At 45.6% G+C, this 26,453-nt stretch overlaps 1 protein-coding gene across 1 annotated transcript; it reads right to left on the bottom strand.

The window, feature by feature from the left end:
* Positions 1 to 1,539: 1,539 nt before the first annotated feature.
* On the bottom strand, positions 1,540 to 22,237 carry CHRNA4 (cholinergic receptor nicotinic alpha 4 subunit). Its single transcript, XM_050313649.1, has 6 exons — positions 21,678 to 22,237; positions 20,296 to 20,447; positions 16,770 to 16,814; positions 16,568 to 16,677; positions 7,093 to 8,473; positions 1,540 to 2,126 (listed from the first exon to the last, which is right to left on the bottom strand). The coding sequence occupies exons 1-6, from the start codon at positions 21,736 to 21,738 to the stop codon at positions 2,001 to 2,003; spliced, it is 1,875 nt and encodes a 624-aa protein (XP_050169606.1). The 5' UTR covers positions 21,739 to 22,237; the 3' UTR covers positions 1,540 to 2,000.
* Positions 22,238 to 26,453: the final 4,216 nt, after the last annotated feature.

The following is a 26,453-nucleotide window of genomic DNA, read 5'->3' as shown; positions in this document are numbered from 1 at the left end:
GTCCCTACTGATTTTTCCCAACAGGCCACCTTAAACTTTTGGCTCTTATTCCATCCTTACATCTTTATCAGTTCTTCTGCTGCCCCCAAATAATTTCTTTCTGCTCTAGGGGACCCAACAGCAGCTTTTGCTGTACAGGCCCCCTCTCCTCAGCAGGTCCCCACCGTGGGTTGGCTTTGGGCATCGCTCGGCTGCTGCCCAAGCCTGTGTTTGCTGGGAGATGTGAGCAGAGACTCGAGTTGCTGCTGACTCCATCCTAGCTTGGAGAATGAGTGTGTTTTTACTGCTAAAAATGTGCATGCACAGTCAAGCCTCCCACCTGCTGCGTTGCCAGCAATCCTCATGGGCTCAGGAGGAGGAGGAGGAGGAGGCAGTGGGAGCTCTGCACATCTGTCATGGGCATCGCTGAGATATGATGCCCCTGACCCAGCAGTGCCCAAGGGTCACAGATCTGCTTCTGTGATTATTGGTGCACTCAAAATGTGAAAAGGTGCTGGAGAGGGCTCAGGCTGCCCCTGTGAGCCCAGCGTGCCTGTCACACAGACTGTGAGGCAGCCCCGCTGTCCCCTCCACTCGCAGCCCTGCACACAGACTGCAGCTGTGCTGGTACATTTATGCACTAGACCTTGAAGATGTTTGACTGTTTGTTTTCCTTTCATTGCCATAAGCAAACTCACTGACTGTGAAAAGGGATAAATTAGCATCTCCAAAGGCTGAGGCTCTCTCTTTTTCTGAGAACAAGCAACAAGGATCAGCAGCTCAGGCTCCCTCATCCTCCATCCTTGTGCTATGCTGGCACAGCTCTTTGGGAACTGGCCCAAACCTCGGCTCCTCTGGTTTTTCTTGTGAGCTGAACAGATTTTAAGCACTTGGCTAAGCCTGTGAACATGGAGGTCAGTTGTAGCTTCTTAGATGAGGCCACACTGGCTGGTCACTGCATTGATTTTTAGCCTGTGCTGTTCAGACTGAGTGCAGTAACTTGTATTTCAAAGAAGTCTTTAAACCATATTGTTTCAGTTCCAGTGTTTCTGTCACAAGCCTGAGCAGCTCTGTGCTGCTCACTGAGCCACGTGGCACAGGCAAGAGGCACACACTCCATGTGGAGTGTCACCTGGCTCTGGCTCCACCTGCCTCTGCTGCAGTGTGGTCAGCCTCCTGCAGCTGCACTTGCACACAGAGAACTGGCAGAAGTCATTCTGGACTTCTGTTATGGCTTCCACTTGTCTAAGTGCCTTCCTCACCTATGCCAAGGGTTTTACAGCTCAAGGTGACTCTCTGCTACTTTACAAAGATCATAACTTGGATCCAGGATATTTCCTCTGAAAGCACACTAAAGTGCTACAAACATGGTCCCAGTCTTAACCCCAAATCCTCCCTCCATTTGCATGATCCTCACTTAGCTCTGGTCCCCACGGCTCCTGAAGGGCATTGGCCAAAGCAAAATCTGTCGGTATAAAAACTTCAGATGATCACTGTTGGTCCCAAGCAACTATTTCAGCCTTTCCACCAGCTGACCACAGACCACATCCTCCACAGGTATCCCAAATCCAGAACTTTATTTATAAAATGACTTGAACAGGGACACACAGCCCTGAACCACTTCAGACTGGCAGGGCAAAATCGCTAGGCAGGGCACACTGAGACCTCTGGGGACAGCTGGAGCTAATTGCCAGGGGCTGGTTTGTGGATGCAAAGCCCCTTTATGTGCTGCTTTAGGGACAAGCTCGTGTTCTTACATTGCTGAGTATATGCCAATGAATGCCACCATGCTATGGACAGACTTTAATAAGAACTTTTCCCCTAAATTAGATGGAGGAGATGAAAATGTCTTGGCAAAATGACGCGACCTCGGAAAGTATTCCCCGAGAGCTCTGGAGCAACTCAAGTGTGGACACGCAGTGAATTATTCAAAGGGCTTTCTCTGTTTCTCTGTTCCTCTCCTTCAAGGTAAACTAAAATCCACAGAGTAGGATAATTCTTTTTTCTTTCTGGGCCTGTATTTAGATCATTCCTGCCAGCCACGGTGGGAGGAAGAGACCAACAGTTCCCAGCAAACACACAATGATGAACATCCAGAGGAAGATCCTGTCAATGACCATTGCAACGTACTTCCAGTCTTCCTTCACCTGGGAACACAGAAAGGCTGATTATTAACACTTATTTCAGATCAAAATTTATTAAAACTATGGGAGTTTTTTCCAAAAAAGGATATTTTTGTTTAATTCCAGAGTTGGGAGGGGAAAGGTCTCGCTCACATTTAGTGGTCCTGTAAGATGGCAAAGACTAATCTATCAATTATTGATGTGAGAGACAGATTCCCAGAAGGTCTGTGGGTGTGCATGTGCAATCACAAACCCTGTTCACAGGTCCCCAGGGATGACATACACCCATGGATAATTAAGCTCCTCTGCACACTCACTATCCCACTTTCCATGAGCAACAGCTATAAATGGTGTGTGAATGAGGCCGAGATTCAAGCTGGGGAGCATGAGGGGTAAGAAATGACTCGTTTGCCCACTCATAAACAGATTTTCTTACAGATTAACGAAGCCAGACTCTTTCTGTGAAGGGATTTAAAGCTTTGGGTGAGTAAGCAGTGAAAATGAACCAGCAAATAAAAGCAGTGGTGTCCCTTTTTCTCCATTTTTGCCTTACTGTGGGAGGATTTTCCAGCAATTCCTCTCTGGGGAGGTCTAGTACTTATTAATACCATCAGGCAGAAATTGTAAATGGCTGTTTCATTAAGAAACCACATACATAAGGAAACCTCTTTTATTACATTGCTGTTAATAATTTCTTTCCAAGGAAGAGGACTGATCAGATGGCAAAGTTTTATTTGATATGACTGTACCCATTATAATTTCCTACAATTTCCCACTTGGTGATTAATAGACCCGAGGGCTGAAATTTGGCATGGTGCCTTGCTCTTCAGGGAAAACATCTCAGCAGGAGCTCGCTCAAAACTCTTCAGTGGCTGTGAGCACAGCAAGTCAGGAGTGTGGTGAAAGGAGAAGGAGGCAGAGCAAAGCCAAGGCTGCCCAAAAATTCTTTTTGGTGGGGGAAGCAATCCAAATATCAGCGAAATGCCATTTGCAGCAGATGATGTTTCCACAGGTACAGTGGCATTACTGAGCTCCTTGGCTCAGCAAGCAGCTTTGTGAAGTGGGAAATGAGGCATGCACTGGAGACCAAACCTCTGAACAAAGCATTTTCAATTTCAGGAGCACCTGAACATTGTCAGAAGTGTAAGAATCAGTTAAATATTTTCATGCAATGGATAGGTTTATTCCCTATAAAACCAGCACCAAGATAAGCCAGCCTTTACTATTGAATAGGTAGAGGAAACAGAGGTTCATCCTGTGTCTTGGCACCTTCTTGGGGAAAATCATGTTATTTTATGATTGCACAGCCCTCAGCACAACCATCTGTAATTAGGGTAAAAGAAATAGTGACCATTGAAACCAAAAGTAGTTATCTCATCCCAAGGATAAGGTCTCAGTCCTTTGCTGCACCTATTTTCTGATCTATTCATCACTTGCTGAGTGTTGGAGTGAGTCTCTGATGCTTAAAATTCCTCATGAGAAAGGCAGCTAAGTAAGCTCTGGATGATTGTATTTATGTGTTTAGTGTGTCTCAGGACATAACCAATCTGTAAGGAAAATCTGAAATTTGCCATCTGATGTCCAGCTGGAAAGCTGGATTGAGTCAATAGTGCTCCATTCTGGCAAAATAAGCCTTTTTGGATATTCAGGCTAGTAAAAGTGCCAGATCATGCAAAGAAAAGAAACTAGATGATTTTCTCTTTGAGAAAAGAAGGGGGAAATTGGAGAAGAGGAACAACTTGAAAATTTGACAGAAAGTTGCTTTCAAATGTAATGGTGTATGCAGAAATACTCAGCCCATCTTGAAAATGATGGCTGGGAGTGCATCAGATGAGTTTGTAAAATCAATATCCAGCTTCAGACCGAGAGCACAGAGGGTGAAATTGGAAATTATGGAGAGATAATGAAAAAAAAAAAAAAAAAAGGAGGAGAAAGAAAAAAAAAAAAAGAATGATCTGGATTTTGTGTCTTGTGCTCTGCCAGCACTGTAGCATTTCCCTGTGGTCCAGCACCTCACGTGGGGCATGATCCGCAGACGTCCCTCTGACATCTCTGCAGCTGCCAACATCTGCCACCACAACTCCTGAGCTGTGTTTTGATTAGTTTTTAAGAACCTCACTCCAAACTATTTTCAGAAAAGGATCAGGGGGAGCTGATTCTCCCACCCTCAAATTTCCAGGAAGTCAGGGAATCTGCAGCTCTTCCCTGGTCCAGCTCCTCGCCGGTCTGAGCCCCAGGATTTGAGTGGAGGATTGAGGTGACTGGGTGGCATCTGATCCCCGGGACCTGGAGTCTGCAGCACAGATTAGAGCAGTCCCAGGTGGTTTTATTGTGCTTTGTTAAAAATAAACCAGTGAGATTATCCTCTGCCTCCTCCCCTTCAGCTTTATTCTTTCCCATTTTATTTGTAAGCTGTCTTGAAAGTCTTCATATTACAGCATTCCAGAGATGCACACAGCCTTGGACAGCAAGGCTTCCCAGATGGTGCTGTTGGTGTCTGCTTATTTTGGCTCGTGTGTGACATCCAACTTGTTTTGCTTTTCAGTCTGTAATTAATTTCTAATGGCATTTCCATCATTTGCCGGGACAATTCCGTCTTGCGTTTTCCCCAGTGTCCCGCTGTGCCTGTATTGTTTGCAGATATCTTTTTGTAACAAACAACTGCCTCTTGCATTTCCCATTTTCTCTTCGCTGGAGCACTTAATTAAATGAGCTATTTACTTTTAATTTAGAAGCACTGCCCCTGTGGCAATGGAGCTTTAGATAAAAAAGAAAAAAAAAAGACAGGAACTTCAAAAGAAGCTCCGTCCTTGTTCTGGGAAGGTGCATATCTACAGAAATATTGCCCATGAGACAGCAAGCTGTGTCTCAACAGCTGCATCAGAGGTGCCTCCTGATAGATTTATGGAAGACTTCCATGAAGAAATGCCACAATTTGATTTTAAGATGAAAGCAAATTCCTGACTACTGATTTTTTCCCCAATAAATTCTCATTTTATTCGATCAGTTCTGCTCCTCGCAGTACATTTCAATTTCCAGAAAACTGTTTTTCCTCCTTCTTTTTCATTTACACCTGGAGAAAAAATATGTGCCTTCCCACTTGATATCTCTTGGATCCAGAAAGAGAAAATAGTATAGTCTCAGACTGGGGCCAGTATTATTCCCCCAGATCTGAAAACCCACACTCTGCCCACTGTGCCGACCACAACTGGTGTGGAAGAGCAGTGAAAGGTCACCCCCAGGAACACCAATGCTCCAGACTCCCCAAGAGGAGCCCACAGACCTGCCCACAGCGCATTGCTGGATGATTTCTTGGAGCCTTTGCTCACAGGCTGGGCTGGCAGGAGGTTGGGGCAGAGACCAAAGGCTCAAAGTGCTCCTTTTCTTCTGCTTTTGATGTTTAGTGCTCTAAATTGCTTTTCCTCAAAATAATAATTTCAAGAGAAAAGAGTAGCAGAAGGTATAAGAGAAAAATTCATGGCTTCTGGAGACTGTTTTCATTTTAAAGAATTAAAAGAAAGGAACCCAAGAAGTTAATTGACTCAATTCTTGATGATACCAACCAGCTCAACAGAGAGAATCAGTTGAAATGGGAAGTATTATTGGTGTAATATTCTTTCATTTGCACCATGGGGAAAAGAGTGAGTTAAACTCAGCTGACATCCCTGGGTTTACTTGTGGTTATTGCCAGAGGGAGAGAGCAGAGTTTAATTCCTGCACTCCTAATGTGCTTGTGAAGTGCTTTAGCCTGGCAAAGAGTTTTGGGCTGTCAACTAATAAAGATGAGGATTCACAGCCCATCTCTGCCACAGATTTGTTCTGTGACCTTGAACAGGTCACTTCATCTCTGTATTTTGGCTGTCACTCCTCAACATGAGGAATAAACAGTTATTTCCTCAAAGGGATGTTGTGAAGTGAAATACATTAAAGAACAGAAGCCTTTAACTATGGTATCAAAGAGGACAGTAGCATTCAACATTTTGTTGCTGCTTCTAAGTGCTCAGTGCTGTGATAAGTACAAATAAAGGACACTCCTCATGCCCAGGAAGTCTTACATAAAAGCACCATGACTTGCACCAATTCTAAATTTTGAGAAATTTAAACTGTAGGCACAGCTAAGAAGTACCTTTTGCTTATGGATCTGTCTAGGAAAAGCTAGATAAGACTTTTCTTAAATAACATGACTAATTTCAGGTTATCTTGTGCCTTCCTTCATTATGGGCATCGTTACTAGCACACTGTATCCATAGTATTGCAGGAAGGAGCTACAGGAGGTATGAAAGGATGTGACATTTGTTCTGTGCATCACTGTCTCCGTTGAAAGAGACTCTTTCAGCCTCTATTTCCTTCTTCTATTTGTAGCCATATTTACCCCCACAGAGTAAGCGTGAAATTTGTCTGTCCACCCACCTCCCTGCACAGAGCCAACTGCTCTGTGGAAGTCCACTCAGGAGGAATCACATCACGATGTGTTGGCAGAGCCAAACAGGCCCTGCAATATCCCCACGCTACTACACAATTCCCACATCCACAACCTCTTTGGGAATTCACTTTCCTCGGCTCCACAGTCAAAGTCAGTGCTTAATAAATAACAGAGAGTGTGAGATCCCCTGTCTGTCAGAAGCTTCTCTGTAAGGAATAAGTCTCTACTCCCACCAGATAATTGCATTTTGGGTGTCTTTCATGATCTTATCTGCTTCCTCCCTACCTAACAACAACTTTATTCCTATTTTCAGCTGGAGAATCCATTGTTTTAGAGCAGCCCTGAGCACGGTCTGGTTGTGCTGCCCCCTTGGCCCTCATGCCTGCCAAGACCCCAAGCACATCTCCAGCTGTGTCTGCAGTGGTCACAGAATCCACAATATCAGGGATGGCTGAGCCTACATCAGCACTTACATGCTCTGTATAGCCTCGAGGTTTGGTGGGGAAATTACCCCAGCAGGTAATTTTTGGGTTGCTAAAGGAGAGCAGGCTAAGTTGGCATACTTACTGAGAAGTCAGCATCCTCTGCTCGCAGGTGATCTGCGATGTAGTGAACCCCTTCCACCGCCAGCTTCAGGGCTGGGGACATCAGCACGAGGTGTTGCTCTTTGGCGCCGTGGGTCTTGCTCCCTTGGGCTGGTGTGCCAGCTGCCTCCCCCTTTCTGCATTTGCACTTGCACTGAGGGGGCTTGTGCTGGGGCTGCTCTTCGTTGAGGTGGCACCGCTGGGATGCTGGGGAGCCAGTGGATTGGCCATTGGTCTGGGAAGAGTCCTCCTGCAGGTAGCAGTACTGGATGCTCCGGGACCTGCAGCGGATGCTCCCCTCCTCTGCTTTGTTGGGACTGTACATCTGCTGAACACTCAGTGACCTGCCTTTCAAGACAGAGGTGGTCTGGGTGTCACTCAGGGGGTGGCATGAGGGTTGTGGAGATGAGCAGGTCACCTGTACAGGCTCTGGGTGCAGCAGGGAGTACTGCCCAGAAGGTGACTTGCAGATAGGCTGAGGCTTGGCCGGCTCCTCGAGGTGGGCACAGAAGGAAGATGTGGGTGAAGGCTCATTACTCTGGGGGCTGGGGGAAGATGAGGTAGTGAAGTTGGGTTCCACGTCGATCTCGGACCAAAGCCTGGGTGCGTTGGTTATTTTGTGCATGGATTCAATGAGCTTCTTGCAATTGTCTTTCACTGTGGAGGGACGTTTCATGAACAGGATACGTGGCACTACGTCAAGGAAGACCCTCCTCACCCAGTCAGGCATCGTGTGGGTGCGCGGGGAACGATGGTGCACGTTGAGCACAAAGACAGTGATGATGATAGACAAGGTGACAAATATCATGGTGAAGAGAAGATACTCCCCAATCAGAGGGATGACCAAGGAGGTGGATGGGATGATCTCTGTGATGAGCAGCAGGAACACAGTGAGAGACAGCAGCACGGAGATGCACAAGGTTATCTTCTCTCCACACTCAGAGGGCAGGTAGAAGACCAGGACGGTCAGGCAGGAGATCAGCAGGCAGGGGATGATCAGATTGATGGTGTAGAACAGTGGCAGCCTCCGGATAATGAAGGAGTAAGTTATATCAGGGTAGATCTCAGTGCAGCATTCATATTTCTTGCTGTTGTAATTGCCCACGGCGTTGATGATGACCCATTCCCCGCTCTCCCAGTAGTCCAGCTGGTCCACATGACTGTGCATGCTCACCAAGTCTATCTTGGCTTTGTCGTAGGTCCAGGAGCCAAACTTCATGGTGCAGTTTTGCTGGTCAAAGGGGAAGAAGGTGACATCGATGCTGCAGGAGCTCTTGTAAATAGCAGGTGGCATCCATTTAATTCTCCCATCATAGAAGAGGTGAGCCTTGGTCAGGTGGGTGACTGCGAAGTCACCGTCAGCACTGGGGAGAGATGGAGGATAAAAAAAGGCTGAGACTTCTCTAGGACACATCAACTCTGCTAAAGAAATAGGATATTTAGTTCCTGGCTTCCAAAAATATGCTCAGAAAGATGCAAAAGGGACATTTTATGCAAACACTGGATCCATCTAGTCCGTCCAGTGGATTTTGAACTCTGTTGGCTCGTACAAGCCCTGGATTTGCCTGGCATAAATCAATTCCTTGAGGTGATTGTGCACAAGTTTTAAGTGCCCTGGAATGGGTTGAGTTTGCTTTAGAGGGCTGGAAGGAAGCACTATCAGGTAGTGTAGCTGTGGGCTCTGAAGAATTAATTGTGACAGCTGCTAAAAATGAAACAATATCTGGTAATCGTTTGGTCTCTTACATGAGAACCAGCAGGAGCATCCTATTAATAGGAATAATGAAAGTTAATCTCTTGATTTCCTGCTCAGGAAGAGAACTGTCTTTTATGGTGTCCTCTTAGAGGGACTCTCATTTGGGTTCTGTGTGGCAGTATAGGATAAACAGATAAGGGCCCAGGATTTTGTATCAAAACCATTGGAGGAAGAAGCTGAGTCACAAACAGCAGCTCTGCCAGACAAAGGGGAAGCTGAGCAGAGGAAGAGAGCTCCTGCTAAAAACTTGAGATGAATTATTCAGGCTGATACAGACAGAAAGCTCTCTGCTCCTGCCCAGCCCTTCCGGCCCAGCCCGCAGCCGCTTTCCCTGCAGTTGGCAAAATCCCTCGGCCCTGCTCTGCTGCTTCAGTGCCCAGATGTGCCCTGACAGCAGCCATACAGTGACAGGCTGTGCAGGGGTCACACCCCCTGCTCCTTCTCACCAGTAGCAAGATGAACAGCATAGGAATGATCTGGCAGGATCAGTTCCTTGAGCTGCAGAAGGCAGAGGAATGTCCCTAAATTCATTCTTTTTTAGGAGAACACCTATTTGTTCATACGTCAAATAGGGAAAAAAGGACTTTCTGGTATTTCATACAATCATAGAATCAGGGAATTATTTGGGTTGGAAAGGACCCTAAAAACCATCTGGTATAAACCCAGACTGTCTCAAAGGGATTAAGGCAAAACCAGCACTGTTGAGTTACTCCGAAGCAAACAAACCTGAGCAATGCCATTCCACAGTCCACCCAGCTCCTTTCTTGCCTCTTCTTTCCTAAATCTAATTTACACCCTGAGAACATATGCTTTGGATGAAAACCACCCCTTTTTCTTTTTCCTTTTTTCTCTCCTGGGTTTTGCCTGCGCTGTAAAACCAGATTGAGACATGAAACATGCACAGCGAGTGACAGTCCAGCATTTGCTCTTCTCAGTGGTTTTCTTTCTAAATCTCAATAGGAATATGGAATCCAATTCTGCATTTAATGACGTCTCTGAGGCATGATTAAATTGCTCATTAATAGAACAATGTTTATAATTGGATCTTATTGCAGAAAAGGGATTATGAGCATCCACTAGTGTTTCACTTCTTGGGTAGAACAATGTGTAAGTGGCTGGGGAAACAACACAGGTGTGCATTTTTCCTTTGCAAACTGTTGGAAAAGGGCACGAAACTCTTCTTAAAAGGTCATCCAGGAATGATATTAATTTGTGTAACTGTGTTTAAGTCCCCTTGCCTGGCAGTTTTGCTGTCTCTACACGACCAGATACATGCCTCTTATGCAAGTGTAGATGGAACCAGTGTGGTGTTGCAGATCTTATGTGTCAATTATTTCTGTAAATGATCTGTGTATTTGATGAGGAATGTATTTTTTTATTGCTTGCCTAACAAACCCATCCACATCCTGGGTCCTCTTTGGCTCACATGTTATTACAAATTACACTGGTACTGCCTTCCAGGCTGGATCTTGCCTCCAACACCATGGCAGGAGTAAAACCAGCAGCAGAACAGCTTCTTAGACTTAGTCAGCTGTTGACTCTTAGGAGCCATAAAACACCCTGGGATCCTCCTGCTTCACCAACCTAACAGGGCTGCGAAGTAATTCCTGGCTCTCCTGGGTGTGTTTGAACCTCTCATTGCAGTTCAACGTGGAGGAATTTGTAAGCAGGGTAAATTAGCTGTGCTGTGTACATAGACTGTATCCCAGCCAGCTATATCATGCAAAGGCAGTGTTCTCAGTTATCTCAGCTCTTCATGCATGTACATATTTTTGCCTCCTCCCCCAAGCTTACCACCCACACTGGACCTTCAAACATATGTCTGCTGGGTTGGAAGCTACTCCTGCTGGCACCCTGCTGGTGAGGGGGAACCTGCAGAGACGCTCTCATCCTGGGTGCGAGCCCAGAGGGATGCTTTCCTCCTGGGTGAGACTTTCATTCTGCTCCTCTCCACATGAGAGGGGGAGCAAACAAGGTCACCTGGCTGTTGACAGCCTTCCGAAGTCTTTCCCCAGTCTCCTCCAAGGTGAGACAACCAACTGCAAACACGGTCTGCAGTTAGGAGGCTGGGGAAACCCTGCTTCCCTGTGGAAAGCTTTGCTGTGGGAAGACCCCTCCCTGTGCCGACAGCCCTGACTGCAAACGTGAATATTTCCTTAGGCAGGAAGGTGGGAGACCTGATAACAGTGGGACAGAGAAAATCTGAAGTCATTCCTTTACAGCAGTAGCACATTTTCGTCTCGTTTAGTCGAGATCACTCTGTTGTGACAGTTGTCATGAAAAACCATTTGGAAGAAGGCACGAGTGCAAGGCAAACAACACAAGATCTGGAGAATTAAGATAGTCAGGCTCTCCTGATTACTCTGACCTGACAGCCTTAAAAATATATCAGTAATAAAATACTGGAGCTCTTATATTTTCAAGCCAAATACAACACTGCACATCAAGAAAGAAAGTTGCTGATTTTTCACCCAAGGAAAAAGCTGTGCTGTGTGCTGCAGCCTTTGATTTCTCATTTCCAGAACAAAGGCTGTTCTTCTAAATCTCCTGAGTTTATAAGGGTTCAAGGATGGCATTGTTTTCCTGGCAGCCACCATCCATGTTTCATTAAAAAGCTCTGCTGATGGAGAATCTTTCTTTTTTGTGTATGTGTCAGTTTCTATTTTCCTATAGTTGGGAGATACATCATCTCACAAAATTAAATGTTTTCAGAATGCATGTAAATGAGGCACACATTTATTTTAATTTCTGATGATACAATTTAAATCCAAACAGAGCTTTAAAAGCCTGAAAATTAGCTATATACATATATGGGTATAGTAGAATATCCTAATTGAAAGCATTTTTCGTCAACCTGCAGAAACCAAGAAAAATTGTAGTTTTAAGACCCCTGTAAAGAATGTACCCAAAACCCTTTCAGTGCACACTGAAGAGATGCTTCTGTAATATTCTGATTAAAATTGTCTCCAAAGGCAAACCAGAAAATGTTGTTTTAAACAACTCTTTTCTGCTACCAAAATTATAGCTACAAATGCACAGGTTGGAAGGTACTTCTGGAAGTGTCTTGTCCAAGCTCCCTGCCCAAAGCAGGGTCAGCTACAAGAGGATCAGGACCTCATCCAGTTGGGTTTTAAGTATATCCAAGGTCTTGGCAAATTGGATAAAAACCATCTTGGGTACAAAGATGGAAGTGTCTGTGCACTGATGTTACTTCTTTAGGTCACATCCCAGCTTTTGCTTGCTTTGGATGTTTAGAAACTGGTGATAACCAATATTTTGATTGTGCCTCAGCAAAATAGGCATCTGTCTCAGAAATGTCTGTGCTATGCCCATGGAATCAGCACAAGTCTGTCAGAAGACTCTAACAGGGCTGAATTTGTGCATTTTGCTCCAATTCTTCCCTTTGCCAAGGATCCTTGTCAGCACTTTGAATGCAAAACTCCAGCTCTGTCCTCCAGCAGAGTGGTAGGAGAAGGCCTTGGATGGGAACATAGCAACAGCCCAGGAGAGATCCCTTCTATAGATTTCTTTGCATCAGTTCCTGTATTACTGGATAGATCTTGGCAGAAAACCTCAGAGCATCTAAAGATATAATCCCTCTCCAGAATTACAGTGATTGGAACTCCCAGAAGAATCAGGGAAGCTGAAGTGTGGAGCAGCGATTTTTTTGGCCCATTGTAAGTTAAGTGCATTCTGGTACACAGTGATGAGATCTGTGCCACTACACACAAAGAAAAATGTCAAGAATGTTTCCAATATTTTAAAGGTTAGACTGGGGTATCTTTTGGTATTTCTCCTCCAAAGAGCTTTGGATGAGTCATGAAACCAGGATTACTCCAGCAATAAAACTGGTTGCAAACATCACAGTATAGTTGAAAAGAACAAGCTGATGCAGAACAGTTCAAAAGGACTCTTTGCTTTCTCGTGGTTTCCAAAAGCTGCCTGCCAGATGGTCATCTAACCCAGTCCAGTAATCCTTCGTGTCCATTTTGCCATTGGGTGAATTCCTCAAGATATTTCCTACTCCTAATTACAGAAATTTGTATTTGATTTCCCTTCGCTTCAGATCTTGGCTTTTTTTTATTATTCTATTTTTTTGACTGTGGAGTCTAAGGCAGGGATTACTTTCTGGAACACTTAACACCAGAAAATACCAAGGACTTTAGAATTCTCAGTGTTCCCAGTAGCTTCTTCCCAGCTTTTATAATCATCAGGCTAGAGATGACAAATGCTATGATGCTACCACGAACACCCAGTGGAAAAAGGGCCAGTGAAGCTCACATTTCAAGTTCCCTGCCCATCCATTGATCTCAAGGACATGTCTTGGATTTTTCTGGGCAGCCTTTAGTGGGTGGAGCACCTGAATGCAAACCTGCACTTCACTTTCAGGAGTTTGTGCTCTGGAGCTCCTATGCTGCACAGTGGCCAAGGCACTCAAACACTGTGGTGAAGAGGCAAAAAAAAAAAAGCAGCCTCCAAGAGCTTATTCCCTTTTTAGAGAAAAATATATTTATGTGTTTTTACTTAAAATATATAAAGAAAAACTAATACCTGCTTCAAATCCATTAATGAGTAGGAAAATAAATCAATGCAGAGGATTAGATAATTCATTTATAAATGATTTGGTGGTGCCTGATGAGCCTTTACAAACTCAGATGGGGAACAGCCAGTTTTCTTGGCAAAGAGGAGGCTTTGTCACTTCACCATGAACTCAAAGTCTTCTGTTATTCATATGGTATGCCACATCTAGCAGAAACTATTTACAGAGTCTTGGAACTTATCTCATCACGCCTAAAAATTCAACAGCATATTAATTTCCCTGTAGGATATTAATTTGGTTTTAGATTCCTTATGAATGTTGACAACTACATATACTCCCTAGGCCAAACCAACTGAGTTTACTGATTTAATTTGGGCCTCTAGAGTGGGTAAATGGAAGGTTTTCAACAATAATGAGCCAAGATATGAGAATAACCTCACAACAAGGGGTTAGGTTTCCTTAATGATGTAAATCTGAAATCAATTTAAATTCTACCATTTTTATATATATATATATATATAGAACACAAAATAAAACCAGAAGGGGCGTTTGTACAATCTCCTGCCCAGAGTGTCTCTTTTCCAAAGGATTCCATTCCAAAAAGAAATATCACACTTCTGGCAGAGCATGTGATAAGCATTAATTAGCTCATTAAAAAGTCTGAAGAGTGCAAAAGGCCAATGTGACAACTTGCTCTCTCCCACCAAGGTTCCTTTGCACATTCCCTTGCTCTTAGAGACCCAGAATTACGTGCACCTATATTAAACTCCCCCTAAACTATATATGCATGTAAAATGTAAGATGGAATCCTTGTTAGCATCACCCAGGACTGTCACTATCATTTCTGTGTCCACCAGGGGAAGCCCTGGCTGGAAATGCAGTTGGTGAGGTGCCTCATCTTGGTGTCCCATCACGCTACAGGTTTTGCCTTGCATGTCTTGCAACCCCTAAAACTTGTGAAACCTGACACAGCAGTGCAACCAAGATATTGATTGCAGCTCCACTTCGGTAGGAAGTTAGGTAGAAGAGAGAAGTACATCCCAGGGCAGAAACCAGTTTACATAAGGCTGTATGAAAGAGCATATAGCTTTAAAGACGTATAGAATTAATGGAAAACCATTACTGACTGGATAATGGATGGCGTCTACATCCATGTTTAATTCATGGATAAAGGAACCAATTAAAAATGAATAATAGATTCATGACAACCAACAGAGGAAGGCATGATTGTTAGTGGAAAGTGTGGATGAAGAGAGAGAAGCAGCTTGGAGTTGGGTGGCTGGGGCACTAGAACTCCCCTGTGTGGTAGCAGGTCCCCAGCACAGTTTGATTTGCTACCAGCCCAACCTCCTGCAAGTCAGAGCAATGAGGGGGCAAGGCTGAAGGACCTGTGCCCCAGGAGAGGGTAAGAAGCACATTCTGGAGTAGCTGCTGTGACCACCAGATCAGCTCCCTGGAGTCCCTGATGATGCTCAAGTGACAGTGAACTAGGACAGAGCAGAGGGGCAGAGCATGTAGAGGGTACCCAGCTGGGTGATGACTTCAGCATGAAGTCCAAAACTGTCCAAAACACAGAAGGATACCAAAGTCCACTTCTGGAGGCCTCACCATCCGTGGGAGTGTTCAAGGCCAAGTTGGAAGGGGCTTTGAGCATCCTGGTCTAGTGTAAGGAGTCCCTGCTCATGGCAGGGGGTTGGAATGAGGTTATTTTTGAGATCTCCTTCAACCTAAACCATTCCAGGATTCTCTGATTCTTCATTTCTAGGCCCCTCCTTGCATGGCCCGTGATCATCAGCCTTGATGAGCCTGCTGAGCCAAGGGAGCAGAAGCAGAGATGACACACCAGGCTCTTGTGCACCATCCAGCAAATGGATGGTTTGAAGCACAAAGGGCCCACAGAGATTTGTGCCGTGCTATTTCCTTTGGCACCATGGTCCACCACAACAACCACCAGAAGCTCCAAAAATGACAATCCTTGCCAATGTCATTAATTAGGCAATGAGAACAACAAGGACATTCTCTTTTTTTTTTCCAGTGAAAGCTGTGAACACCTTTCTTGGCTTCAGTGTGAGGCACTTGTAATACAATATTCATGCTCAGAGTGTGTCCCTGTAAGGCAGGAAGGTCCAAGTGCCTATGAATTAGTCATTTCCATTGGGCTAATCTCTGAAAGGTTCTGAGTGAGGATACAGTGGTTTCCAAGAGGGTTGCAATCACTCCACACCACTGAGGATCAGAAACGAGCTAATGGGAAAGATAACAGTTCCTGTAGTCTCCAGAGCTCACAATCCCCTGGGCAGATTCCTGTTTCAGCCACTTATTTTGTTTTTAAACAGCAGCAAAATCGTATCAAGCCAGAACCAGGCAACTGTTTATTAAAAACGAGCCTGGCTGCTGCTGTGAGTGTTTTCTCTGAGTGTTAGCCACTTACTAAGATGTTTTTGTTTGATGCCTGCAGTGTTTTCTCTGGAGCCTGTGCTGGGGTGGGAAACTGGTATATCCAACACCCCAGGAGACTTGGAGAGCTGTGGTATGATAAGCCAAGGAGAAAACAGTCTTGGCACTTGGGCAATCTTTCTAAGAATATCAACAGGCTCCAAAGGAAAGAAAGAAAACCATCATCTCCTCCCTAAGAAGTGTCCATACAAGAGATAGATTGCAATCATCTGAGATGAGAAATAAATACCTGCTTAGGAATCATCCTAGAACAGTATTTGGCTGACCTGACACCGCTATTTGTAGACACATAAACCTGACATGTTTCAGCATATTTTCCTTATTTAAGCCCCTCCTCAGTAATTGGCTTTTCCAGTTGATGGTGATGAATTAGGGGAGAGCTCCTGGGTGAAATGAAATTGAAGAGGACTGAAAGCTCAAATCCAGCTTAATTGTGCATCTGACATGTGAAGAGAAAACAGTACCTGGCATCCCCCAACAAAACTTGCTGCCCAGAGAAAGGATCATTAGGAGAGCAAAGCCCTTGCAGTGAATGTCAGTCACATCAATTAAGGCACATCTGGGACAGATATTACAGAATCTGCATGAAATCCAACCACAAAGGACAAAATAAAGAGGAATAATTCCAAGGAACATTTTAACACCACAAACAGAGAAAATTTGCAAGGATGGGTTTGCCCTCTGGCCACAGTGCCCAACACTCACTTGTTGTAAAGGACAATATCTGGCCTCCAGATGAGCTCCGAGGGGATTCGGATGGATGTGACGTTTTCGTATTCTTGGGGGTCCCAGCGCAGCTTGTAGTCATGCCACTCCTGCCAAAAACCAGGGGGTTACAGAGCTGTGAGAGTTCAGTTGCAAAACTGAAATGGAATACAGAAAAAAAGACATATTTGGGTGCACCCACCTGCTTCACCCACACATTCGTGGTCATCATTTGATTTTTCTCATCCTGAAATGCAAGATTGGATATCGGTTACGGAAGCAGACGAAGCAGCCCAGAGGACTCATTAAATTTCTCTTAATTGTACATAATTCCTGTAATTACAAATCGCCTCTGCCATAAATGTAAGTCCCACCCTGGAAATAAAAAGCAGATGTTTCTGTCATTTGACATGGGACAGGGCACAGCTGCCTGATACCACCGAACAGCTGAGCCTGCACCTAAGCAATCCTGTGAGCAGATGGACTGGAGTTTACTGGGATTTTCCTCGGTGCTGATGGATTCAGCCTAGGATGATGAGGCCAGGTAGAGGACAAACCTCCTCAGCCTGGCTTTGACCTGTGCACTGAAGGAAGGGTGTTCTGGGTGTGTACACCTTACTCACACCTGTGGTGGATTACAATGATCAGCTTCATCTGGAAACAAGAAGCTCAGCAGCATTTTTCCTTCTACCAAATAGATGCAGGAGAGCATATGGATTGGGTTTTCTGAATAAATCCAGGCTGCTCTGCTGACATGGAACACTTGGACAGCCTGGTGTATTCCCATTCTGCCAACAGATAGATTTTTGCCTGACTGCAAATAGTATGGAAAGGTAGGAGTGTACATATATATGTTTTTAAAATGTAAGGCAGATATAATGCTGGTAGCACTGTAGTAGAGTTAATTATTGCTTGCTGCTTGCCTTTTGTGCTTATTACAACATTTCTGTAAGTAACTGAGATGAATTACCCTGGGCAGAGCCTAGTGCTGGTCTGATTGAAGTGTCACACCAGAACTCAGAGTTTTTATTTGTGTTTATTTCTTTCCTCTCCTTCTTTGGTTGGCATCAACCCCAGCTGAATTGGCAGGGCTCATTTGGAAGCGAACTGCTCATCATTAACCTTGCTCTTGTGGCAGTACAGGATTGATTGTGAGCATTAAATACCAGGAGTTTTGGGGGGAGCTGTGCCTCCTCCTCCCTGAGCCCCCTCACTGCTGTTGTGCACAGAGTGTAAAACCTGATCAGAGATGCTCTCCTCTGGGTTTAGGAACCAGAATCACCTGGAGGAAGGAGAAACACAAAAGCCACTCCAGTGAGCAACAAAGAAAGACAAAATATCCAGCTACTTCCTTGGGTGCTGATGGGAGATGAGGAATGCCACTGGAGGACACTACATGCCCTGAACTGGAACGATCCTTGAACATCTACTTCTCTTACCACTTTGCAGTTCAAGCCCCTGAGGGTCTCCACCACAGCCCAAGTCTCTTTTTGAAATTTTCCTCCCTGGAACCACCCCTGGTGGAAGTTCCTGCCCATCACACCTGAGGCTCTGCCATCCTCCTGACCTGAGCGAAGCGTGACTCCAGTCCCACGGGTTTATCTCGAGGGGGTTTGCAATGTGCTGATGATCAAGTGCTCACCAGCAAAGCTATCTGCTCCTCACAGAGCCAGCCTGGAGAACAGCAGGGACTCTGCAGCCATGGGGGTATTGCACTGCCCGGCCCCTTTTCTCAAGGTGAACACAGCACTTGAGGTCCTGCAGAGACACAGGCTTAGGATTCCAACTGTGTCTCCCAGTGGCTGCTCCTGGGCACATGCTTGATCCCTCACCACTTATTTGTGGGCTCAGAAAACCCTCAGCACACCAGGGTGAGGTAAGGACATGCAGGGATGTCAAGTTCCCCATTGATTTCTGTTCCCCTGCCCCCAGCTTTTGTCAGCAGGAGCTGGGGTTTGAATGCAGCTCTGATTTCTCTTTCAGACTCCTTGTCTTTGGGAGCTGAATGTTGGGTCTAACAATTGCAGCAGGGCTTGCACCAAAACTGTCACTGTCAGGAACAGGGAGAGACACAGCTGAAGCGCCACAGGGGTGACAGGGGTGTCACCAGTCCCAACCACACAGACTTCTCCTCCAGCCATGCCCACAGACCTCAGCAGAGATCTGCCTGAGAGCTGCACTGCTAACCACAGACATGATTTTAAGAAGATTAATTCTTCTTAAGTAAACTGGGAAGGCACTACAGAGCAGGTGTATCGATCCCCCCTCTTCCACAATTCAGCAGCTGCATAATGGAAAATCTCTTTCATGCTTCCACAGTCACTAATGTCTCATCTTTAGTCTTATCAATTATTCAGATGAGAACTGTACCACTTCAACATCAGCAACAGCAAACAGCCCTGGATCCCTCAGGCTGATGTAAGAGAGAGGAGGGGAATGGAAGACCATTTCTGTGCTGAAAAACTGAATGTTGATGGCTTCTACCCAAGGAGATGCAACTCTCCAGCAACTGGTGTCTTTGATTCCCTTTCTCCTGCAGCACCTTGGCTCTCTCTCCTTTGCATGTCAAAACGGTGATCTCAAAATATAAAATGGTGTGGAGGGTCATCTGCCATGATTGTACCACAGAAGTAGTGTCTTTAAGTTGCATTATATTTTCCTTTGCTGTAGAAAACACAGATTGGTTTGTGCTGGAAGTGACTTTAAAACTCATTTCGTTCTACCCCCTGCCATGGGCAGGGACACCTTCCACTAGATCAGGTTGCTCTAACCTGGCCTTGGACACTTCCAGGGATGGGGCATTGTCACTTTTTTTTATTCTGTCACATCAGTACAGTAAAATATGTCAAAGAGCCTCCTCTTCTGAAAAACAAAGGGGTTGGACTAGATGACCTTTAAAGGTCCCTTCCAAACCAAACTGTTCCATGATTCTTTGAAAGGCAGGCTGATAATTGCTCAAGAAATGTGCAGATGCCCAGACACACTGTCCTGGGAAGTGCCAGCTGCAAAGAGGGACAGGGAGGAGAAGCATGTGGGAGCAAGTTCTGCACAGGATATAAAGCCTGACATCTGCAACCTGCAGGGATGTCCTGTGGATCCAGCACTTGACCCCAACATACTGTGACAGAATAATCCCTTAAATACCATTTCAGTGCACATCAGTCTGCTGGCAGACCACGTCATTTTGTACAGAGCACATGCAGTTTGCACACGTGTAACTTCTATCTGAGCAAACATTCAGAAACAATCTTCTCTTTAGTATCTGCCAGATTAGCTAAAAGCCCTCAAAACTTTAATTTGCAGGAAGTTCTTCAGGCAAACTGTCTTCCCAAGGTACACAAAGCACTGTTCCTATTAGCCTGTGTAAATTAGTAATTATGGCTCAAATTCCAAGTCAGGTATTTAATCTTTTCCTCAGCCAGAATTCTCTGGCATTTATGCCAATTGCTCCGCTGCTCTGCTGTAATCAGTCCCGTGGGTCTGATAAGGAATTTTGCATGTAGTAAATGAAGAATAAAGGATCCACTTTGATGACCAGCTACTCACATGAGTCATGCCTTCCTTCAGCAGAGCTGGCTGCACAATCACCATCCTCTGCTGAGAGAAAAGCCTTCCCAACCCAACTCTGGATCAGCAGGTAAAACCCACATGCACCAGGAGCCTCTCCCCGAGCCCCAGCCTGGCTCATCTCAGCCTCCTGTTGCACGAAACCAACCGGCTGTACTCACCACATCGATGAGCTGGGCGATGGACAAGCCAAAGCGGACAATGACCACGTCTGAAATGTTGGCCACGGGGCGGGACCACTTGTTATAACCAGAGAAGAGTTTCTTCAGCAGACGCTCCTCCGCGTGCGCTCGGGTCTCCACATGGCCGAAGGCTGTGGGGAAGGAGAGGGGCACAGTGGCATAAAACACCTGCAGCTCCAAGGGCTGGCACAGCCGGAGCCTTCTCCAGGGGGACACTGTGGCAAACCCCAGTAACGGGCACATGGGCACACAGGATGTCACCTGGGTGACTCGCCATCCTGCTGTACATCTCCATGTATTTCTCGCTCTGTTCACCCACAGCATCCAATTCCTGCTGTTGGGTTTCTATTGCAGAGCAGGACTGGCTTGAAGACAGTGGGGCCACCATTAATACAATTTGGAAAACACTACATGGGCCATTCTTCCCTGAATCCAATTTTTTTGGATTGCCACTTCATGGCAAGTTTCTCATGCTGAAGTCTGCATGCAGGAAAGAGTGATACTAGGAGGGCAAGCCTGAAAGGAAGAAGCAGCCTCCTTCTGTGAGATAGGGGGTTTGGATCAGATTTATACATGAAAACTGGCACCAAATGCATCAGGGGGGAAAAAAAAAAAAAAGAGAGAAAAAAAGGCAGACTAAAATTCAGCTCTTTAACCTTCATAGCTGGTATTTCACAAAAACTAAGGGGGAAGGAGGAGGATGGGGGAGAGCACAGGTTGGACGACAAGACCGCAGTTTACCTGAGGCATAACTTTAAAAGTTGGAGGCTGCAAGGAGCAGCCCCGACCCTGCACGTAGGCTACAGGAACTGTCGGAGGTGCCTGTTGGTTATTAAAAATTGAAGCCACGTTTCATGCAGGGGCTGTCGGAGGAGCTGCGCTCCTGTGCCGGCTGTACCAGACAGCGGGGAGAGGGAGCCGGGGGCTCTCCCCACGTCCCTCGTGGAATATGGCTTCTACTTAGTCTTTAGCTGCCCTGGATTATACAAAGGGAAGCATTAGCGGAGCGCTGGCTGTGCTCTCCCCAGCCGGAGCTGTAGCCCCGAGACACATTAACACACTTTACCCAGGGAAGAAAAACCCAGGCAAGAAGCAGGATGCTGAGCCCCTGCCTGGGTTCTCCCTCCTGTCCCCTTTCCACCGCGGCTTTAACCCTTTCAGACGAGGAGCAGAAAATAAAGGCAAAGCGTTGCTCAGCAGAGGCTGGTGCTCAGGGGACCAGAAATGATGGGGCAGGAGGATGGAGGAGTCAGGGAAATTCCTTGTTGGCAGGGACTGGTCTCCAAAGCATGTCTTCGAGAGGGATAAGGGAGAAAAGAGCTACAGAGCAGAGCAGGGGAGAAAAGCTTTCTCAAACTTACCAGGGAAAATGCTGGCACACAGCAGGAGGAGGAGGTTTCCTTTAGGCACAAGAAATCCCATCGTGGAGCAGAGCTCTAGTACGCAGAGTCTCCCGTCAGGGCAACTTTTCCACTCTGAGTCTCTGGATCTTCCAGGTTCATTCCCCTAAACTCCTTTCACTCTCTCTCTCCCTCAGGGAAGGAATAACAGCTGGTGCTTTGGTTTTTGATTTTTTTTTCCTTTTCTTTTCTCTTCTGAGAGATTTCCAGCTCTTCCTCCTGGAAGGATGCTCTTTCCTGGGACACTGATGCTCATACACTCACAAGTGATGCGTGAGGGCTGCAGAGAGCTCCTGTAAAGAGTCCGGAATGCCCAACCTCCCTGGGCTCTCCTGCTGCTCCTCTCCCCTTTCCTACGGGGCGCGTTGGCTGCTCGCTTTATTTGCTGCTGCTGCTGCTGCTTCTGCTGCTTTCAGCCTTCCCCCAGCCCTTCGGGCAGCCTTTGCTCGGATTTTGATGCTGATGGGCCACTGATGCCTCTGAAGCAGAGAGTGAGCACAGTATGTTTGTATATTTAATGTCGTTAGACCTGCCCACCTCCTGCTTAGGAGGAGGAGGAGGAGGAGAGAAGCCCTGCGTTCCAGCAAACAGGCTGCAGGGAGGAAAACTTTCAGCAGGAGGAATAAAGGGGGAGATATCCAGAGCCCAGCTGCAGCCAGAGGTGGTGGATACGGGGACAGCTGGGATCATTCTAGCACCGGAAGCCCAAACAGTCTTTAATTAACGAAAGCTGTCTCTTTAATCTTGTCCAACTGCTTTTCAAAATCACTCCAGTGTAATTAGACTGAGATATTTCTGGCTTGGGCACGTATCTTTGCTGTCGATATTTATTGGGGTGATGAACCTGCTCATGAGAACAGGGCTCTGCTGTGCTTGGTGCTGTACAAACGTGTAGTACAAATACAAATATTAGTCTCTGCCCCACAGGCAATACTGAAAATCAAAGGTGAGAGTGAGACAAGGTCACTTGAATTTATCTATATGCTTGAATGTACCTTAAATATATCACAAAAAACTCTGTTGAAGTCTTGACAATTTTGTGGAGGAAAGGATAATTCCTTGTGTTAGCAGGGAATTATCACCCTAGCCCTTCATCTCGCATCCCTGATTCCTCACATGGGAGACATGGAGTAGAGCTCTCCCCATTTCAGTTTGAAACTAGCTTTGATATTAACACAATTACTTCCACACGGATAGCAAATGGATTTAATTTTCAGGCAGGGGTAGTGTTGCCAGCTGCAAAATTAATCAAAGTCTGTTCTAATAGTATTAGCTACATATTTTATGTATAATAATTTCCCTACTCCCAAAGCATCTCAAATATCTTCCAATATAATAAATTGCTTGCTGCAAATGGGGAGGATTACAGTCACAAGAGAAATTAGGTCTGTAGTGAGATTATAAATAACATCAGTGTAGTACCAAAATCAACTTGTCTTGTTTTTCTTATCCCATCTCTTCCTCAACAATTGTCAGCCTTTCCAGTGACAAACCACAGCGTGTTTTCCCACGGCTGTGTGGACTCCTGCGCAGTTCCCAGCTTTGCTTTCGGTGTCCCGACCCTCAGTGCAGCACCTGAGCACCTGTGATACGCTATAAAAATCTGTAGTGCTCGTTTTAGGGAACCATCCAGCGTTAATTTAATAATCAGCAGATGTGAGATCAAATTAACTCGAAGTTGAAGCGTGGGATTACATCCTGAGAACCGGGTCCTGTGTAGCACCGAGCACCTCTCCCACTCCCACAGCCAGGAACAGGGCAGCAGAGGGGCAATCACTCCTCATCAGGGCAAAAACACCATCACTCGGTCACCTACTGCAGCTACACATTTCCAAAAAGAACCAGAAAAAACCCCACCCCAAACCAACATCTGTTTAAACCCTTTTTCCCTATGGAAGCTGGAATTTGCAGGCTCCCCTGCTCCTTTCTGAGTCCAGCCATGCTCAGTTCCCATCCAGCAGCATTAAATGGGGGAATCCTGGATTTCAGCCCATCTACAGCCAGCAACAAGCAGCAGATACAACAAATCTTACAAATTTCCCAAGGAAATAGTGGGAAACAGGATTTCTACAGGCCTTTTATTCAAGGAGGCTGGTGCTCTGCCCAGGTCACTCGTTGGGCAACCATACCCAGGGGATCCAAGACCATCTATTCCCTTTTGGAAACCCTGGCCATAAATAATACAGGTATCCTTGACTACAGGCCCTCCTGTGCTGAGCTGATTCAAATCCCATGGACAAACCCCATCCATCTTCACCTTGCCTTAGTTTCTGTGCTGGCGAGCAAACACTGCCTTTAGATTAACCCTATAAATTATTTTGATTAAAAAAGGATTTCCTTCTTCTGGAAATTAATAGTAAATCACTATTTCCTATAAGTGAAAGGTTTATCCCTCACCTCCCTGGCCATGTGGGGAATGAGCATATTTTACAGAGGTTTCTGTGCCTTGAAGTGACCTTGTTAAATCTCACTGCCAGTTTCTTTCTGCATCATTGGGCCATAACAAAATTTCCATCAGCTCCTGTGTGTATTTGGAAGGCGATGACTTCCACTGGTACATATGCAAGGGACTCTGACTGGAACAAAAGATACCATTTAAAGGTTTTAATGATTCTTTTTTATTTTATTTTATTATTGTGGTAGAAAGCCGTGACTCCAGACTGATTTCCAGGCACCCAGCTCTGAGTCTTCTCATTATTATTATCTTCCTTTGTCTGATAAAGATGTGGATAATTTGGGTAATCCAGATGTTCACAAAAACTGAGGCAAAAATCCCAGCTAATGAAGACTGTAGACTGAACAAAACAGAACCAAGGCAGTGTTTTCCCCAAGGTTTTCAGTGAAATCTCAGCTTGTCCTTGGAATAAGAGAAAGCCACTAACTAGCTCAGTTTCAAGTGGTTTGGGTCATTTAGTGGAATTCAATGATTTTGCAAGGATCTGCTAAGTGTTGACTGCTGTCTTGCATTCTGCACTCCTGTAAATCTCTTGTCTGCTTTAGCCCTTTCTCAAGTAATTTTTATCCCATAAAAGGCACTGACACAAGGGGATTGAATGTCCCTAAGAAGTGGGTGCCTGCACAAAAGCTGTGTCTGAGCCCCCTCTCCTACCAGCACTGGTTCAATATTGAAAAAAAATCAGCTGCTGCAGGAGGCAGAGGCAGCTGCACTGACAGGGAATCCTAGGACTGCAGGCTTCCTTTGAATTTGCCCTCTCTCTCCATGATCTTGTCTTGGATGTCACAGCCAGCTCTCCAGGGCAAGCCCTTGACCTCTGTTTATTTTGTAAAATGTCATCTGAATGTTCAAATCTACAGAAGTGAGACATAATAATGATAATATCTCCTTACTCGTTCCCTGTCTGGGCTTGACACGGGGGACAAAGCGGGTTAATGGAATGCTTGAGAAACACCATCTTTGCATTCAAAGGTGATCTGAATTTTTTTTTCCTTGTCTCCATTCCTGTGATAAAGATTTCCCTCTCCTGTTCTTAACTGCTTTGTCATCAACAGAAGCTTCAGGTGGAGCAAAAGCAGTAAGGAGAAAACCAACACTGAAGGGGGAGAGATCTCCTTTCAGTGAAATGTGCACTGAAATGAGCAGAGTAGAGGGATGTGCAAGGCTGTTTCTCAGCAGAGCAGGCTTGATCTGCCTCTGGGGAAATCTGCAAGGTACTGCTGGCCTCTCAAGAGTGACTCTGATTTATTCAGATTTATTTCAGCTTGTCTCTGAAGTGACAGAAGACTTTGAAAGACATTTTTAACTAAATCAAAGATTTTTCCTGTGTAAGAGACTTCTGGCCATGCAAGGGAGCCAAGACACCTGCATGGCACTAAGAACAATGGTAACACAACAGAGTGAAGGAGCAAAGGTAGTAATGGCCATTTACAGAGCTGTAGGCATGGCTGTGGAACCCAGGCTTCTCCCAGGTTTCTTGCCTTCTTGGAAGCTGGCTGTGGAGTGGATGGGTTTCCAGCCACAGAACAACTAATGTAGCCTGGCAACACTGGCAGCCCCATGCCTGGCAGCCGGCCCTGGGTTCCTGGGACACTGCAGGCAAGTGTTGTCTTGTGAGGACACCCCAAACCTGACCCTGGGCAGCCCCCTCGAATCCAGCCCTTCGAGGTGCTCAATGGGGCTTGGAGCAGATAATATACACAATTCACAGCAGGGCAGTAGGGTTAATGCAGCATCTCTCCCTCCTCTCTGTTGTGCTCATTAAGGTTTGAATCCAAGCACAAGAGCCCTAAAGCATTAACCTATTGTGTTGCCTTGGAATTCTCATGCATTGCTGAGCTGGGAGTTAAGGGAGCTCAGTACCCTGCAGGATTAACTCCATAATGAAGCTCTGGGGAGAATCCAGCTGTATTTACCTCTGAATCGGTTGTGCTGATGGAGAGTAGTGGGAATTCTCTCACCCTCTCTGCCTCCTGACTTGTTCCCACCTCTCCCCTTCACAGCTGTGTAACATGGTGATAATTCTTTTCTCTGACCAGTGACTCATCATATCAACAAAATGCACTGATCCAGACATTTCTTCTTCTCTGGATTTCTCCTCAAACATATCCTGGGAATTTCTGAATAAGGTTCTTTATTAATAAAGCAACAGGAGGATTTGTGGTTCTGGTTATGCTTAAACAAGGCAACAAACAAAGTGAGCCAACCATTGAAAGAGGAAAGGAAGCAAAGCAGTAAGTCATGGCCTCATTAAGGCTTCCAGCTCTACAACTATTAAAGAG

The sequence above is a fragment of the Myiozetetes cayanensis genome, unplaced genomic scaffold (assembly GCF_022539395.1).
Source record: "Myiozetetes cayanensis isolate MyiCay16 unplaced genomic scaffold, myiCay2020 scf19, whole genome shotgun sequence".
Lineage (NCBI taxonomy): Eukaryota > Metazoa > Chordata > Aves > Passeriformes > Tyrannidae > Myiozetetes > Myiozetetes cayanensis.
Note: the sequence above shows the minus strand (reverse complement) of the source record. Positions and strands in the feature narration are given on the sequence as shown.